This window comes from Aythya marila, assembly GCF_965140915.1.
Source record: "Aythya marila genome assembly, chromosome: 2".
NCBI lineage: Eukaryota > Metazoa > Chordata > Aves > Anseriformes > Anatidae > Aythya > Aythya marila.
Window position 1 is genome coordinate 15,713,614 of NC_139043.1, and position 18,046 is coordinate 15,731,659.

At 42.0% G+C, this 18,046-nt stretch overlaps 1 protein-coding gene across 8 annotated transcripts in view; it reads left to right on the forward strand.

Annotated features, from left to right (window-relative positions):
• The first annotated feature begins 497 nt into the window (after window positions 1–497).
• ARHGAP12 (Rho GTPase activating protein 12) overlaps window positions 498–18,046 on the forward strand; it is a 77,980-nt gene continuing 60,431 nt past the window's right edge. For 6 of the 8 annotated variants that reach the window (XR_014316945.1, XM_082753704.1, XM_082753707.1 and 3 more), the window contains exons 1-2: window positions 498–540; window positions 6,187–6,941. Coding sequence is in view for 7 of the 8 variants with exons in the window: in XM_082753704.1 (XP_082609830.1) it covers window positions 6,273–6,941 (669 nt within the window). In the remaining variant the exon portion in view is untranslated. The other 2 variants (XM_082753705.1, XM_082753706.1) reach the window with 2 other exon arrangements.

Sequence of the window (18,046 nt, forward strand, 5' to 3'; positions counted from 1 at the left end):
CTTCAGGATGTTTGCAGATCCCCACAGATCCCTGTGTGGGTTACACTCAGCTCATGCTTTCAAGGAGGAGTACATACTATTATTTTTGAAACGATGAGATAAATCACAATTTGAAAACACCGCGAAGGTCACGTAAACAGCCCCAAACCGGCCGCGTGACAGTTTTGACTGGCAGAGTAAGAAACACCACACAGACTCTGAACAAGCAGGGATGCATATTTTTATTATTTCACACCAAACACCGCGTATCTTTCCCACAGGTGCCCCCTGACGAACACCCCCTTCCCCCCCTCCCTCTCCTCACGGCCGCCATGCTCAGGCCGCGCCCCCCCCCCCCCCCTCCCGCTCCCTCCCGCGCTGCCCCGGGCCAGGCCCCAGCGGCGTCCCGGGGCCCGCCCGCCCCCGGCACGTGACGCGGGGCGGGGCCGGGACCGGGAGCGGGGCGGGGAGCGGGGCGGGCCGGGCCGGGTCGGGCCGGGAGGGGAGGGCACGGAGCGGAGCGGAGCCGCCGGATCGGGGCCCGCCGCCACCCTGAGGCAGGTGAGGGGCTGCGGGGCGAGGACGACGACGACGACGAGGAGGTGGTGGAGGAAGGTGGGGAGGTGCCGCCGCCGCCACCACCGGGAGGGCTCGGGGCACGGCGTCGCCCCGCTCCGCCGCCATCCCGGGGAGGCGGCTCCGGGCCGCGGGGAGGCAGCGGGGAGGCAGCGGGGAGGCGCACCTGGGCGCTGCGGGGCCGTGCCCAACTGGGCCGGGCTGAACACAGCCGTGTTCAGCCGAACCGAGCCCTACCGGGCTGTACCGAGCCCTACCGGGCGGTACCGAGCCGCCGGGCGCAGCCTCCCCTCACCTGCGCCAGCCGCAGCCGGGCTGCAAACAAAGGGAGCGCGGCGCTGCCTCTCCCCGGCTCCCCCCCCCACCCCCTTTTTACCCTTCCTCACCCCCTCTCCGTTTTGGGGTTTTTGGGGTTTTCGCCCCTCTCCCGGCAGGGTTTTGGAGCCCTTTGGAGGCGGGGGGCGAGCCCGGTGCGAGGCGCACGGTGAGGGCAGGTGGGGTGGCGGGGGGTGCTGCAGGAGCCCCAGCAGTGGCCCTGGGCAGCTGCCTGAGATCCAGGGCTTGTGCAGGGCTCTGAGTCAGTAGGCGATTGTTAAATGGTTACTTATTAAGCCTTTTAATTTTTAAGGAAGTCCGAGCTCCGGGAAGCGGCTTCGCGTTGCGCTTGTGCTTGATTTCTAACCTGGCGGTAGGTAGCCCTGCGAGGAGGCAGCGCAGGAGCGAGCTCGTCTTCAGGAGCCTGCACGTTGTGCATGTTTTGTCTGTGTTTGTTGGTCGCATTTGCATTTGGCATCTATTTTTATACGATTTCAGCGGGCCGCAAGCGCAGGCTTTGCAGGCAGTAGTTTTTGCAGGCGCTGGTTGGGTGCTGGCTGCTCGTCTGACCCACCAGGTCCACCGAGGAGGTGGCTGGAAGGGGTCCCCAGGAGAAAAGCAACATCAGCGGGGAGAGATTGGGACAGACAGGGCTGCTGTGGGGTTGTTCTGCCCAGAAACCATCGTGTGATACATCCAAAAGTGCTGAGAAAGCTGCCAGTGGAGAAGCAGAAGCACAGAATCTAGTGAACCGCAGCCAGTTTATCTCATCTGGCCCAAACCAATAATAATTTATCTCAATTTAGCCTCAGTAATTGGGTTTATTTCTGCAGCAGCACCCCAGAAGGGTTCATTTCAGTAGTGGGTGAAGTTTGATGCTGAAAATGGAAAAAGATGGCGCGAGTCAACTGCTGCTACTTTGTAGGACATCATGAACAAGGTCACAGGAAGAATTTTAAGGAGATCAATTAATATCCTCAGTGTTTTGTATTCAGTAATTTGCTGTGTTTGTATTATTAAGTAAGTGATTACATAGTTGTGGTAAGTCTCCCCCAAGACAAATATAGAAGAGAAGGACTTGAGATATACCAAAAAGGCTTTTCTGTAATTACTTGGCTTTCGAAGATCAGAAGAAATTCCTCTGTGTGTAATAACTTGGGGAGAGGTAGGAAACTTATATTGTGTACCTTCTGATTTGAATTTTCGTCTTGAGTTCTGGGGTAGTGCTGAAGTTAGGGATGACATAAACATAATCTTACACATGTTGTACACGGTCGTATCTGTGTGCATCTGTCTGTTTGTGTGTGCTGGGGCTGTGCTTCTTTCAGGTCCATTTGCACATGCTTCAGGATGAATTTAGTGAACATCTTTCTGCAGTTAAGAGTGAGTGTTTCAAGCAGATGAACTGCAGGGTTTCAGTTGCCCTAGGAAAGGCCTCCTAAACAAATGCCAAGATGCCTAGAACAAACCATTCCAAGCAGAGATCAATTTGCCATTGCAGCTGCTTGGGTTTGGTGAGAAAAGATCTTGGTTTGGTGAGAAATGCCCCAGTTCCAGCTGGGCTCAGAGGCTGGCTGCAGAGCTGCTGTGTGCCTGTGCTGGGGGTGTCAGGGCTGGGTGCTGGCAGGGCAGAGCTGATCTCGGCAAACACAGTGGGTTACTCACCTTGCTTGGTCTTTGCTGATAAACAGCTGGGAACAGTTCACATTAGGAATGGGAGCCCAAAGAGATCCATGGCATGGTGTTGAGTGAGGGAACTCATAACCATTGGCCCTGTCTATGTGGGGACATAGACACAGGTGTAATCATGAACATGCTCGGTCTTTGTGGCAGTCCAACTGCTCAGTTAAGTGGCAGGGTGTATTTCTATGTGGGGATGTGGCCCACCTTAAATTCGTTACCTGTAGCATTCAGGTTTCACTTGCCAGATGGAAAATGTGGCCTGAATCTGATCTTTGGCATTCCTGAGAAAAGTTTTCTTGTTTTTGTTGTCAGGTGGGGGCATTCATTGTTATTAATCTGTTCACCAGGTATTAAGACTTTATTTAAGGTATTAAAGCTTACAGATGTCCTCTGTGGCAGTCGATGGCTTTTTTCATGCCTATCATTCTCTAATTAGGATTCCTCAGCCTTCTGTACCGACGTGGGTGTCATCCAGCCCTACAGGTAACGCTCGAGCAAACAGCTCAGGGGCTGTGAGGCCTGACCTGCCGTATCGCTTCCGTGGCTGCCCAGTAGCAACAAACTCACGTGCTCCAGATGTCACTGCTGTGCTCTCAGGTCTGAATTCTTCCGTGCCCTCTGCTGTAGAGGCTCAGCCCAGGCTCCCAGGGCTCTGTAACACGAGGCAGGCAGGCAGGTGCGTCCTCAGAGGATGTCACCAGAAGCTGTCCCCGGGGCTATGCACAGGGTTCAGGCAGTCCTGTCTCCTGTGGTGCAACAGCTGCGTGAAAAAAATGAAGTAAAACTTCCTGCGTTTGGATCCGTGAAATCAAGGCAGTGCTAGTTGTTTGCGGACTTAGAGGCTTAAGTCAATATTTATTAATTAAACTCGGTGAGAAGGATTTCCCACCTATACCATAGGTGTTTCTCTCAGGGGAGGTGGAGAAGTGGAGCCTCGCTTGATCCCGATGATGTGAGCTATTTATAAATCTGTTTCAGTGTGCTGGCCAGCCACAGAATACAGCCTGTCTCTTTTCATCCTATGTTCAGTGTTACAAAATGCTTGCTATTGACTTGATAATTTTGCAGCTCAGCTGAAAGAACAAAAAACTCTGCCTTTTTTTTTTTTTCTTTTTGGAAAAGGCATGGGGTTACAGAACTGACTTCAGAATTGAGTAGGGCTATTTTTGTAGCTCTTGCATTTTTTATTTAACTCCTATTTCTTAAAATTCTGTTAACTTTTTTGAAGTGTAAAAATACAACTTATATTGAGCCTATCTATCTTGAAAAAAAAATAAACAGTAAGCATGCATTCTCACTAAATAGTTATATGAAGCAGGCAAGAGAATGAAAATTCTAAGCTTTTAAACGTTTGGGAGCCCTGTGGGAAACCACGAGCTTTTGGGAGAAGTAAAACCAGTGTGAGTGGGTTGTCTTCTTACATTTTAATATCCAAGGCAGCATAACTTAATGGTAGACTGTAACTAGGAATCGCTTCTATTTTTCTAGTATATGACCTTGAAGCTGTGACAGGGATTGGTAGCAATGCTGAAGAAGTGTTGGGAGGAGTCAGATTTAGTAACGAGGAGGAAAATAATGTTTTTATGCGAGAGTTTCCAAAGCTACGAAGCGAGTGGGTATGTTTACCTGCTGCTGGAGTTGCTAAACAACTGCAGAAGTGCACTTAAAAATACCGATTTATGTTGAGCAGCAGGTAGGCTGTTCTGTACCCAGCCTGTAAATAGACCGGGGTGCTGCAAATGTCAGTGTGCTGTTTTATGGGGGAGAGAGTAAAAGGAAAAAAACAAAACGCGCACACAAAACCCCAGACAATCCGAGCATTCTTTTCTACTGCTGTGTGTCCCTCTCGTCAGCTCTGTTTGAATGTGGTACCATCTTTCTTTCTGCCAAGTCCTGCAATAAAATTGCAAGCCTGATCTTGTGACTCCATTTGGAGGCCGGTAAGCAATTGTGGCTTTAAAGCTACCCGTAGGAAGTGCGTCCTGGGTGTTGATGATGGACTGTGGGAGAAGGGAAGACATGGTTGAAACACAGATTGTTCTTTCTAAGCTTCGTACTTGAGCTTTTTAGGGTTGTCTCTATTGAGTGAAGTGGGAAGCACAACGTAGTCGAGGATCGGCTCAAATAGCAGAAATGGTGAAAGAAAAATTGAGGAACTGCTAGGGGTTTCTGCTTCAACTCTCCCCAGAAGTCCCTTTTGTTGTTTGTGCACTTAGTCCCTCTTACAGCCTGCATCTGTGGGCCTGCATGGAATTGCATTAGTTCCGCTGTGTTTCAGGGTAAACACTCCAAATCTCATCATGAAGTCTCAACTTGCAGAGCAGCGAGTTTCGGAATTGTTATTCTCATTCACGAAACATGCGGGACTTTTGGAGACTTATTTGTTAATCTTTGGGGTTAAAATGGCAGCATTTTATTGAATTCTCCTAAACTCTATTTGAATGTTAGAGGTCTTCCCCATTTACTGCTATGCTTCTTTTTTTTTTTTCCCCAAGATTAGGAGACTGTGTCTTAAAATGAGCACAACGCAGTGAAAGTTGCTAAGATTGATGTTTGCCAACTCATGAATCATGACCTCAATGTTAACATGATTAACTAGAGGGAAAAAATGTAGCCCATGGATATGGTACAGTTTTCATTGTCTAGACTAAAGGATGCTAAGAAGTCCTTTTCAAAATTTTCACATAGTATCCTTTTATTATTTATTTTTGGTTTTGCTTCATAATCCTTTTTCATTATTGTTTTTGGTCTTTGTTTTAGCACACATCACTCCTGGTTATATCAGGTTTTCTGTGAAGTAAATTAAAACTAAAAGCTATAAAAGTAATTAAAACTAAAAGCTTTTTTTTAAGAGCAAAGCAAATATGTGGAATTTAAACCACTAAAACCAGAGTATCTTTAAAACTTTCAATATTTCTTTTAATCTGAAACTGTTTTAACATTAAAATGGTATGTTGCAGTTATACCAGCAATTTATACAAGTAAATCAGCATTTTTGAAAACTGGCTAGATGTAGAGGCAATGACCTGCATCCTCAGGTGGCAGAGGTTGCAGAGCTCCTTGGGGATCAGTTTTGGCACTGAGGTGGAGGTCAGCAGAGCCTGTATACAGCGTGCAACACGTGGGGCAGGGATTGCCAGCCCATGCTGAACTTGGTGGCTGGCGTGTAGCACTGGGGGAAGAATTAAGGGATTTTGTAAGGAATTCTGAGCACTCTGAGGGGACTTGTGAACTGAAGGACAGCTCAAAATAAGCAAATCACAATCTTTTTCTTTTAAATATATTAAATCCAGTATAGTGATGCACTTTCATATGAAATTAAGCCTGTATGGTAGCAAGAGAGACTCAGACTAGTCCCCCCAGTGTTGGTTAACCTTGTTTAGTGATAAAAGCAACAGGGTTAACGTGTAACTTGGTAGCAAGAGGCTTGTGTGAATATGGGGGTTAAATCAGTGGTGTTTTATTGCTGTGAAAGATACCTGAAAAATCTTGCTTTTTTTTCATCAATTTCTCTGTCTGAGTTGACATAAATTGAATATGGAGGGTTATTTTTGAAATTATTTTCTTCTAAAATGCTCTTGGACAATTACTTCATTATGTAGATATAACTTTCTTTTTTTTTTTTCCTTGCAGCTCTGATTATTAACAGGAAAATAACACTTCTGAAGCAGAATGTCGCTTACTGTTTGCCGGAAAAGGTGAAATCTTTTCAAAGAGAGATGGCTGATAAGGGTGGGAAGATCCTTCCAGGACAATTGTACATTGAAGTGGAGTATGACTACGAGTACGAGGCCAAGGACAAGAAAATTGTGATTAAGCAAGGAGAGAAGTACATCTTAGTGAAGAAAACTAATGATGACTGGTGGCAAGTCAAAAGGGATGAAAATTCCAAACCTTTTTATGTGCCAGCACAGTATGTGAAGGAAATACCACGAAAAGCACTGATGCCACCTGTTAAGCAAGCAGGAATGCTGTCAAATAATGCTTTAAAGTTGACGCATGGATTACAGAGGTCGACAGAAAATGTGAATAAGTCACCAGAGCTTTCTAGTTTTGGAAAATCTTCTCCAGTTCAAGTGTCTTGCTTAGTTCGAGATGCCAATCAAAATCTGGGACCAAACAATAGCCCTGGTCAAACGCTTGGTTTGAGTCTGGACCTTACTCAAAACAATGGAAAACTTAACAACGACTTGCAATCTCCCAAGATTTCCAATCAGTATAGAACCATCTCCATGGGTCATTTCCCGTGCCCAGAGTTCTTGGAAATAGAGAAGACCAGCTTTTTGCATGAACAATCTTGTGATTCAGCAGGAGAAGGCTCAGAAAAAATTCATCAAGATTCAGAATCTGGAGATGAACTCAGTAGTAGCTCCACAGAACAAGTGCAGGTAAGCTTAAAAAAGGTTTCTGTAGATGTGTGGTTTTTTTCCTTCTTCATTTTTCCTTGTTACCATAAGGTTCGTTACTGTTTTGATTTTTTATTTTTCAGTAATAATTTGAGATTATGTCAAAGTGTCCTGTCTCAGCATGAACTAGCTGTTGAAGTCTGAACAGTTGGCGTACGTGGTTCTATTACTTGCAGAAGTACTTTGGTTTGGGGATTAATGCCATTTACAATTCACACAATCGAATGTTACAGAAACAGCTCTTCTTTAAGTTTGTTTTGAGATGACTCTTAATTTGGGTTATTCTCTTCCAGAGGAAGCGAGCCTGTTGCAGTAACTCGCTTGGACTTGTGAAAGCAGAGGAAGATAATAGTGCTAGTTATCGTCAGCTTTTTCTAAATCTGTGTGTAGATAGTGAAAGAGCTGTGAATTGACGTACTAGAGGGTTTAATAGCTTAAAAATGGTACACTTAGATTTGTATGGAGTTTAATTTCTGGCTTGATTATTTTATTTGTAGACTTGTAATGAGTCAGCCTTGCCAATTCTGCTTCCCACAACTTTACACTGAATTAAAACTCAAAACATGTGAGTTTTGTTAATTAGTATGGAAGAAGCTCAGGAATGATGTACTCCCACTTCAGGCTAAAACTGAGCATTGATTTCCGTTTTCTTTAGTAAAATGGAAGTCATTTCTTCTACTTTTTCCTTTTTTTAACACCTCCTTGCCCTCCCCCCCCTCCCCCCCCCCAAAAAAAAAAAATTAACACTGATTTAGATAATTGGGTCATACTTCTGGTATGGGTAACCAAGCTAATTGGTCTGTTGTAATTCCAGATTTGTTCTTGAAGTATTGATGTGTGTGTACATGTGCATATCTATATATTTGCATAATGCAGAGATTTTAATCCCCAATATACAGAGATTTTAAAACAATTTAAAATTCTCAGATTAAAAAACTCCCTGCTCTTAAACTTCCTTATGCTTTATTGTTGCCTGTACACAAACCAACCACTATAATAAATCCCATTTGTCAGCCACTCACTTGCCAGATTCAGGTCTCAGTTAAGGGTGGTATTCAGATGAAAGCTGATACTAACTTCAAAACTGAAAATATTACTTTGGAGAGTTGTGTATCAGCACTGGTTTGCTAATAAGACACAATTCGTACAAAGCTGCTTAGTTAATGAGTGAGTATAGAAAGGTCTTAAAGATACAAGATAGATTGGGTGATTTACGTAGTCATGAACTCTTAATATATATTATTATGTAATATATTGATATTTATTGGAGTACCTAGAATCAGGAATTCTTAAATATCACACTCTATTCTTGACCTCTTTCTTGAAAGTCCAAGTTTCTCTAGCTAGGTGATTTTATACCTCTGGTATCTGTTACCTTTTCTAACAATTTTCCTTTCACTTTTTTTTTAATGTGGATAATATGGAACAAATGGGATTACTGATTTTTATTTCTTCATGCTTTTAGTTTTAGTTTCATTTTGTACTTCATTAATGTAAAGGTTGTTATGAACAAAGTGAAGAAAACCAATGTCCTAGCTCATGGTAGCTGATACCAGCTGCTTAGAACTAAGGATAAGATAACTGTTAGACATTTACTTTAGAAACGTGCAGTGGCTCATCTGCTGTTGGGTTAATTGGTTGCTGAATAAATGACAAAATACTAAGGGATGGTTTGAAAAGATATCTTACTCTAAATAGTTTATCACGGTAATGTTTATGTTGTGTCTCAAGACAGTTTCCTCTACTGTGTTGAATAAGCATTGCCTTTTCTGGTTAAAGTAGATGAAATTGATGTTACATGGGTGTCTTCTGCCACGCAGTAATTAACATGCAGGCCTGCTGTTTGGTTTTTGTGCAACTTTGTGGTACTGATAGAGTGACACAATCTCTTCACCTTTCTCCTCCATCCCACACCCCACTGCCTTACCACTAGAAGTGTGAACTTCGGTGGAACAAGTATGCACGTGTGTGTAGCCTTCATGGGGTTGGAAGGAAGGTCAGAAAATGGAAGGTTTGACAGTGCTTAATATTCTGTGTCTTAAAAATGTGATGTTTCAGCTGGAGGGAAAATCATGGTGGTGTTTGACATGTGCTGCTGTGGAACTTGTCCTAATCACAGCCTCGGACATCGAGAGCGGGTGCTCAGTATGCCTCGCAGTTGTCTTATTTTAAAACTGTGAAGGAATTTCATCTCATGTGGAATCATGGGTTCCTTCAATACAATAAAAATATTTGACATTTCGTAGCCACAGGGATTAAAGCAGTAGTAGAACTGATGTCACTGCAGCTCCGTCTAGATTCTCTGAGTGCCAGCCTTCTCTGGAACAGACCCATTTTTTTTTTTATAATTCTTTCAATAATGAGCATTGTTTAGTACAAATCAGCTGTGCCGAAATTAATGGCTTAGAAAGCTGTTTTTACTGCTTTTTAGTCTGTAGTGAGAACATCAAGTTCCCTGCTTTCGCACACAAACAGGATTTCACTTCCCAAGACAGTCCGGCTGTGGCTCTTCCTTCGCTCTGCCTGCTGTGGAATTCAATTTTATGCTGTCTGTATTGCGATGAGCTTCAAGCTGCAGGTGTTTTCTCTTAAATTTGTAAGGTTAGAGACTAGACTGGCCTTGATAGGATCTCTGTGTGGGTGACTTTTTATTTCTTCCTAGACTCATGATTTAAGAGTCTGGCTGGAAGGGGAGTTATCACTGATGTCAGCAGAGCTGGTACGGAGGTAGCCTGAGAGTCAAGGGGTGTACTTCTGTGGTCAAGCTGGTTTGGAGAAGGAACCTTTGAACTTACCCAGCCCAGTGGCATGGTTTCTAGCCAGCCACGGAAATGAGGAATGGGTTTGTTTGAGGTGATGGTAATTTTTTTTGTCCCTTTCCCAACCTGCAGTGTTTTTTCAGTATCCTGAGTATGAATGCACAAGATGCAGAGGAGTGCTTGTATGATGAGGTGGGTACGCTATTTTCTGAAGATTATCCTACTTCTTTCCAGTAAAGAAGTACAGCTTCTGTGGCTGAACAGCCTCCAGCTCATACAGTTGTTGGCTGCGGCAATGTTGGAAGATCCAGTCTCCGATGTACTGCGTAAAGAAAGGACTTTCTGAGATGTAGTATGAAATGGAGGTTAGGGAGGTGACAATGTGAGCAGAAGAATTAGTTAATAAAGATGAGGGCAAAATGATCTGATCAAGAGGGAGAGGAAAAAAGGAAAGGGTAATGAATACTTCTGGCTCTTTGTATAAAGAAATTCCAAGTGCTGGGTGTAACTCAGATGCATAAGGTGTGCTAAGGATCAGATGTTTGCTTCTGGACCTGAACTGTAGGAAGGCTGGAGGTAATTAGAGAAAGCAGGGCTTGAGAGGAAATGTTCCAATTTAACCAGATTTAAATCTGGTGGAGATAGTACCTGCCAGTAGAACTGGTATTGAATGAGGTGAATCAGGATTGCACAGATGGGATCACTGGCACGCTGATTGTGCTTACATCTGAGAATCCATGAATGTTTTCAACAGAATTTTAGGACAGTGGTGTCAGGTATGATGTGCTGGTCCTATGAAAAGCACAGAAAATAATCAATCGAGATGCTAGCAGTGGGAAGGAAGGAAACTGAGAGGAGAAATTTGTAGCAGAGGAGGCACAATACTTGAGAAGAGCAGCTGAAAGGTTAGTGATGTGTAGTAGAGCCAGAATAATTGTTGTGTAGGTGTGTGGGGGAAACCCAAAACCCACGTGTTTAGGCACACCTGATTTCTTAGGAAGGGAGAGTTGAAGCAAAAGTGGAAAAAACGTGAAAGTGGTTTAGAAGACTTTGGGTCAGTGTTTGCAAGTAAAATCTACTCACAGGTTTTGAGGGAGGGTGTGCAGAGAGGGAAGAGTTGGTTGAGTTCTGAGATCGTGCCAAGGATGATTAGGTGTTATCTTTTATATAAAGGTGGTACTTTGGAGTAAAATAGCTGCAGACAGAAATTAATCTGCTTTCAGCAACGCTAATGTATAACCTACCTGCAGTAATTTTTGTGATGAGCATGAGTGTAACTTCCTCCTGTGTCATAAGAACCATGGATTATATATGTGATTATGTACGTGTATGAGTAAAATACTTGCTCTGACTTAGTGTTACTTCTTATGCTCATTAAAAGTTACTTTTAGTCGCAGGCTGTTTTTAATCATTATAAATATAGACACTGACCCATTTGCAAAGATTGGTCTGTCTTTCATCCTCTTTAGTAATTGACTATTGCATAAACTGTCAAGTGCTAAAGGGGATTATCACTAGGATGACTGTTTTGCTTTGATTAATTCTGAGTAGTAAAGATCTCGCAAAGAGATCCTTCTGTTTTACTGTAGAGATTTCTGTGGGAATTGCAGTAACTTTTTAAATGGAGACAACAATTTTTTGTGTCTGTATGTTTCGGTAGATAGTGTGTGTGTGTGTCATCTGGAGGTCTTAGTATTTTTGTCTATTTTGCCACCCAGTTGAAAAGTTGGTGGTAAATCTTCTGCATTAGACTACCTGGGTCAAACAGTAAAATTCTAAATAAATGTTTGTTACTGTTTTTGTGACCCTCAGATTTATTTTGCATAATAACTTTTTTTTACTTCATTAACTAAGAATATGCTGAAATATAGCCATTATAATGAGGTGAAGAATAAAGCTTTTAGTTCCTTGTCATTAGAAGTTATAATCTGTGGTATTTTGTAAAGCACTAAAACAATTCTTTTTATGTAATCCCAATAACTGCTGTTAGAATTTAGGAAAACATTTCAGGCTGGTTAGAAAGTTGTATCAATTACCCTGAACACGAACATTGTCTGTTCAGATCCTTTAAGGGTTACTTTTTTTTTTCTTTCTATCCTATGCTAGTAGGTCTGGATAGCTTGAATTTCTAAGGGCCTTTTTTTTGAGCAGCTCTGTTAATAGCTGTTGCATATTAAAAATATTAAGTCAGCTAGCAGATAGTTGTCTCTCTCTGTCTCAATGAGCAGTTCTGGATTTGGGTGTCTGACAGTGAGAAGATACCATGTCCCACTAACACTGCCTATAGCCCTTGTGTTCCTCTGAGCTTCCCTGCTGCAAATCAGACTGGCCTTTTTTTTTTTTTTTTTTTTTTTTTTTTTTTTTTTTAATCCATATAAGGCAGCTGTGGAAGAAAGCATAACCTGGGAGATGAGCTGGGTTTAGCTGACTGGCTTGTTCAAATACTGGTGTATGAATGCTCGGCTGGGTAAGGTACCAAGCTGCTTGGAATATGTGGTTTTGCTTTTGTGCTTTCATAATTTAAACAAGATCTACAGCATGGCTGGATTTCTGCAAGTACCAACGTAGTCTTCTGACTTTGTGCCCTGGTTTACATTAATTTAGTGCAGAGCATGCTAAAGTGGAACTTGCAAGGCATCAACTTACACGCATAAACCTCTCTATGCCTGTGTTCTGGTGGGGCTACTTACTAGCTCAAATGAAGCCCAAGCTGTGGTGCTTGAGGAATAACAATCATAATATGGAAATGAGTCTTGGTTTTCATCTAGAAAAGTGCCGTTCCTAGTGTGCAGTATGAGTTCTGGTGCCTGTTTTCCCACCTGCCTTTTCTTTTAAGCAGTACAAAATACCACCTTCAGCTCTGACAATGGCAGAATCTCCGCAGCCGGTAAGCGCTTACACAGAAAAGCAGCACCAGGAAAATGAACTGATGTTTTGTCTGGCTGCTGCATAAACTTAAAGCAGCAGGCGATACTGGAGACTTGCTTGTTCTCCATTGGCAGTGCTTCTGTCGGTTTTTGAGTTGGGAACTTCCAGATGCAGAACAAACTCAAATTGCTTTGTAATAAACAAAAACCCTACTTGAGAATATTTGATCCAATCTTGTTCTTGCACATTGCGTAACTCTGAGAATAAACAATTGCATTCTGTATATATTTACCTAGTTGCTTTCTAGACAGTTGTTTAATGTTCCAGTGCTTGTATGTTAAATAAATGTGCTGTTCTTTTGTAGAATTCTAAAGAAAGTCTCGCTTGTTTCACAGCAGTGTGACAAAACAGTAGGGAACGTATGACTGGATAGAATAAAATGCAGAACGCTTTTTTTTTTTTTTTTTTTGTCAGATGGGCAGCTCTCTGGAATAGTAGACATTTGTGCTTAAAAAAGGAAAGTAAAGTCTGTGCACATCCAGTACCCAAACAGCTGATATTTCTGTGTCCTTGCAGAGGTGTTTGATTTAAAAGTGATAGAAGTGGGTTTTGTCCTTACATGGATTTTGTTCTAATACTAAAGCACAATACTTTTAAACAATGAAACTCTTCATCATCAGTTCTTACTATTCAGAAGAAGATTATAAAGACTTTTGTGATGGTGAGTGATTGGACAATGTAGTGTTAGATTACATTTATAACTTTAAATTTAGTCTTAGTGTGGCTTCTGTGCTAGTTCTTGGGAAAGACGGTAACTGTTCAGTGCACCACTTTATGGAAGAGTTAGATTAATACAAAGAAGTGATCAAATAAGTGTGGATAATGTCAGTTGTAGAAAACAGTAAAAAATGCAGCAGTTTGTAACTAATTCCATGGTATTTCAGTATCTTAACTACTTTTGCAGTCATCGTTCTCATTGAAAATCTCTCTAATGGAAAATGAGAGAGTGCTGAAAACAGCATACAGAAAGGTGAAAGGTACGAGCAGAGGCATGGAATAGTTCCCATGTGAAATCTTTGCAAAGCCTTTTAACTCTGGGTGCACACTTAGCGTTATATAGAGAATACGTATTGTAATTATTGCTGCTGAAATGGCTGAGAGATTGTTGAGAAGTAAAGTAGTCTTTTTTTTTTTTCCAACCTTTTATTTTTCTGCCTGTCTTTTCTGTTGTAAATTCTTGAAGGTTGAGAACTTGTGTACAAAGATGTTCTGGAGATGGGCGTGGGTATTCTGAGTCTCTGTTTCAGTGAATTGTAGTTCTCCCTCAGATAAAAGTTTTGTAAATGAAACCTTAAAGCTGAAGGGTTGAGCTTATTGCTTATGTTGGTTTTTGATGTTGTATTATCTGGCTTCAACTTCTGTTTGTAAGCAGAGTTCCTGATTAGAATTTACTGGCACCCCTCTTTAATCCGAAATTACATTAGACTTTTGAATTTAATTAATAGTTTTAATTGTTCCCTTTTTAAATGGTTTGCCTGGGGCTTCTGGATGATCTTCAGATCATCCAGTTAAACTAAGCAGCGTCCCCGTGTTCTGTTGAAAGGCACTGCTGAGGAGCAGAGTGTTACACAGGTTTTCTGGCTGTGGCTAGCACGAGCAGATGTCATCTTTCTCCTGCTTTCGTGGATTATCATTCAGCTGAATAACTTTGCTGCTCTAGTCACCGTGTGGCTCTGTAAATATTTATTGCTGGTGGAGCAGAGATGGAACGGTGCTGGCTGGAGGAGAGCTGTGATGGAGAATGTGAATAGCGGTGCAGCAATACCAAAGGCTGTGTGTATCCCTTTATTACAGCTTGAATAGCTATAAATAGTCTAGAGCAGACTTTGAAGCCTGATGGACTGAAGGACACACTTGCCTTTTTAGTACAGGTTATGGGCTGAGATATCTGCAACGAAGGTACTATGTAAAGGAATACTCTAGCAACATACTGCCTGATAAAAACCAAAAATACTACTCCCCAAAATCTTTCTGAACTTGTTCAGTATATACAACAGTGTTGTATACAAATCTATTTTCTTGACAGGTTGCCATGATGTTGTTCAGAATCACTTGTGCCACACGAATTCTGCACTGCATTGCATATAACTGGTGTGACTCCCTCATTCCTGTGCTCACACCCATGCAGATAAAGCTGGAGGAGGCTTTGCTGCCTCCTTCCCCGGCCCACTTGTCATGGCCGGGCCCTGTGGCTGTGGTGTTAGCCCTGAGGCGAGGCAGCCCAGGATGGATCTCCCTGAGGCCTGCCATGGCTGTCACTGGGCGCTCTCCTTCCCGCCCTGTCATGGCGGGCAGCCCCTCATGGGGCGGGTGCTCCTCAGTCATCCACTGCTGCCCTCACAGCTCCCGGCTGCGGCCTCTGGTCTGACTTGCTTCCTCCCCTCTCATCTTCGTTGACTGGAGGGATTATGTACTTCGTTTGTCACCTCTGAGAAGGGAGGACATGTACTGGGGGGAAATACAACTTGGAAGGGACTTTTTTCTTGGTATTCTTCCATGCCCTTCTTCCTAGAAGAGACCTGTCTGTTCCTTCTCTCCCCAAGTGTTAGAGTACTTGTTCCCACAGCAGGATGTGGGTTGTGACCTACCAAGATAGAAACTTTGTTTTCAATTAACTGTGTGTGTAAAAACTGTATTTTATCCCGTTCCTTCTGTTCTAGTTCACAAACTGCTATTGTAACCACTGACTGAACAAAACTTGGTACCTTCTTGTGCTCAAATTTATCTTTTTATGGACAGTGAGGAAAAAAAACTACTCCCATGTGCTTTGTGAATATGTTGTTTCTTGCTTTGTAAAGCTCTAAAGTCGCTGCAGACTGTCCAAACTTAGGGTCTGACGAAACTTCATGTAACATTTATGAAGGATGTCAGACAGTGCTATCCAGCAGCTGCAACTCTGTGGCATGCTGTTTGTTAAAACAAATAAAGAGAACATTATGAGGAAAGATGATGTTGCACTGACAATTTATTTCTTTGCAATTGATTTCAGAGGGAAGACTTTTTTTCCTTTTTATTTGCGACTCTTCAGTTAACCCTTCTGTTAACTCCTCAGTTAAACCTCCCTGTGGCTACTTGCACTGTCTGTTTTGTGGCTCTTCCCTTGCCTTCTCATAATGCGGTTGCTTCCTGCAACAAACAGAATCAATAGCCATAAGATATTTCCAATTTTATTTCCCCAGCACTGTATACTAAGCTAGGCTGTACGTTGCTAATTGTGTGCTTCTTTGTGACGCATCTTGAATTTCCTAGCAGGAGAAAGTGATGCAATACTTCACATCTTGAGCTATGTGTATACTTGTTATCTATGTAGTCATAGCTGGTGGGTAGAAAGGATAGATCATGTTGGTTTTTACACTTTCATAAACTTTCTCTTTAGTCCTGACTAGTCATAGCTGTGCTTAGCAGGATCCAGTTACATTACTGCGGCATGTAAGGATAAAGCTCCAAATTCTGGAGTGCAAGTCTTGTACTCACCAGTCTGTGGGAACAGTTAGTGGTTGGTAAGTCTTCCTTTTGGTTAGAAACTTACCCACCTTTTTCACCTACTGAGCATTTGCTGAAAACTGCAAAGCATCTTTTTGGTGTTTATTCTCAATGCAACCAGTTGATAAAGGCAAATGCGGAGGTCAGCTAGAAGGAAGACAGAGCAATTGCTGTAGCTTGAAGGGCTGAATTTAAAGACTCTGTCCACAGCTGGACTCAGAAATTGTAATTGCTTATCCTCCTCTCATTTCATCTTTTTGCTGTGCCTCCTTACTGTCTGTCTGTCCAGAGTGCTTGCTGCTTTACCTCACCATATATTATGTTGTAGACTCTGATTTTTGCACTGAGGGCCAGGCTTCCCTATTGCCCTTGGTTGGATTTGGGTTGAGTGCAGCCTCAGAGCTGTTGAAAAGTTACTAAAATTCCACAAATACTATATATTCTTTGTATGTTTGCAGCTGTCATTGGGGGAAAAAAAAATCTGGTTTAGTATCTAATTTCATTGAAACATTGTGGTAGCTTCAGACTTGGTTTAAATTCTGTTCTAATGTTGAAACGCAAAAGGGAATGACAGAAAGTATACTTCTTTGCTCTGGATACTGAATTGCAGAAATAACTGTTCTTAAAAATGAAAGAAATTCTTGCTAGTGTAAGGAAAATAAAGGGGAAGAAAGAGTACAGAAATGCGTGGCTGTTAAATGCTTTCTGCCCTCAACCCAAGTGCCAATAAACTGTCTGCAAGTAGAGAGAAACAGTAAAAAGTACAGTCACAGGACAAATATGTATATTTTTAGTTGTTGCAAGGGGGGAAAAAGCTGCAACCTGGTTGAGATTCCCATGAAAATTTTTACTTCGCTTAGCTCTACTGTCAGCATTATGTACAGTCTGCTGCTGTGTTCGTTGGGATTTCAATGTAGTTTTTAACAGTACAATTATGTACTTGTTGTTAGCATTAAAAAACAAACAAAACAACAGAAAACTGAAAAGTGATCTTAGAAATCTCTAACTTGTTGAAGTTACATGCTGTGTTTTGGATGTAATTCTAAAAATATTGATCTGTTTCTAAAAATATTCATCCTGCTTTGTACTCTGTTGCAAAATGGAATCAGAACATTAAAATCAGAGGTACTGTAGTCTATTCTAGCACCATTGAAAATGGAGAATTTAAAAAAGAAATTAGAAGCAACATGGCACAATTTCTTATAGGCTTTTCTGTATAACTTTAAACAGCAATTAAAGGAAGTATTCTTTGCTCAAATTTTTAAATACTGTATAAGTGTGCTGACAATGAATATTTTTTTGTTGTTGTTGCTGTTCATCCTATTACATCTTTTAGGACAGAATTTGAAGCTGAAATCTTGATGTAAAATCTTGCCAGACAATACATAGGCAATAGACTTGCTTTCCTACATCATGATGAGGAAAAAAATATGCCTGGTGTAACAGTAGATATTCTTTTTCTCATTCCTCTAGAATAAATGAGTTTTGTGGGGGTCAAACAACCCTAACAAAACTTCAGAGTTTCAGTTTTGTGTTGGAGAAAATATGTTGTGTAGGCAATGTCTTCTGAATTTAGAAGGACTTGTGACACTTTGCCTTAATTCTTCATCCTTCAATTCATATCCATTCATATTCTTCTTTCTCTCCTTCTTTCTGATCAGTGCTAATGTATGTGGGATTTTCATGGTTTATTGGGAACTTCATTTCCACAAGCATCAAAATCAGAAGTATTTTTCCTGGTCAGGGAGGCTTTCTAGAGAAAACTCATCTAAAATGTGTTTTAATGCCAAACTTGATTTTTGCCATTTTTTGCTTTTTGCTTTAAAGTTTTATTGATGAAGTCTGATAAATGCCCTGTTCTAAAGGACTCCAAAACAGTAAGGATGACAAATGCAGTATCTTGAAATACTAAATTCC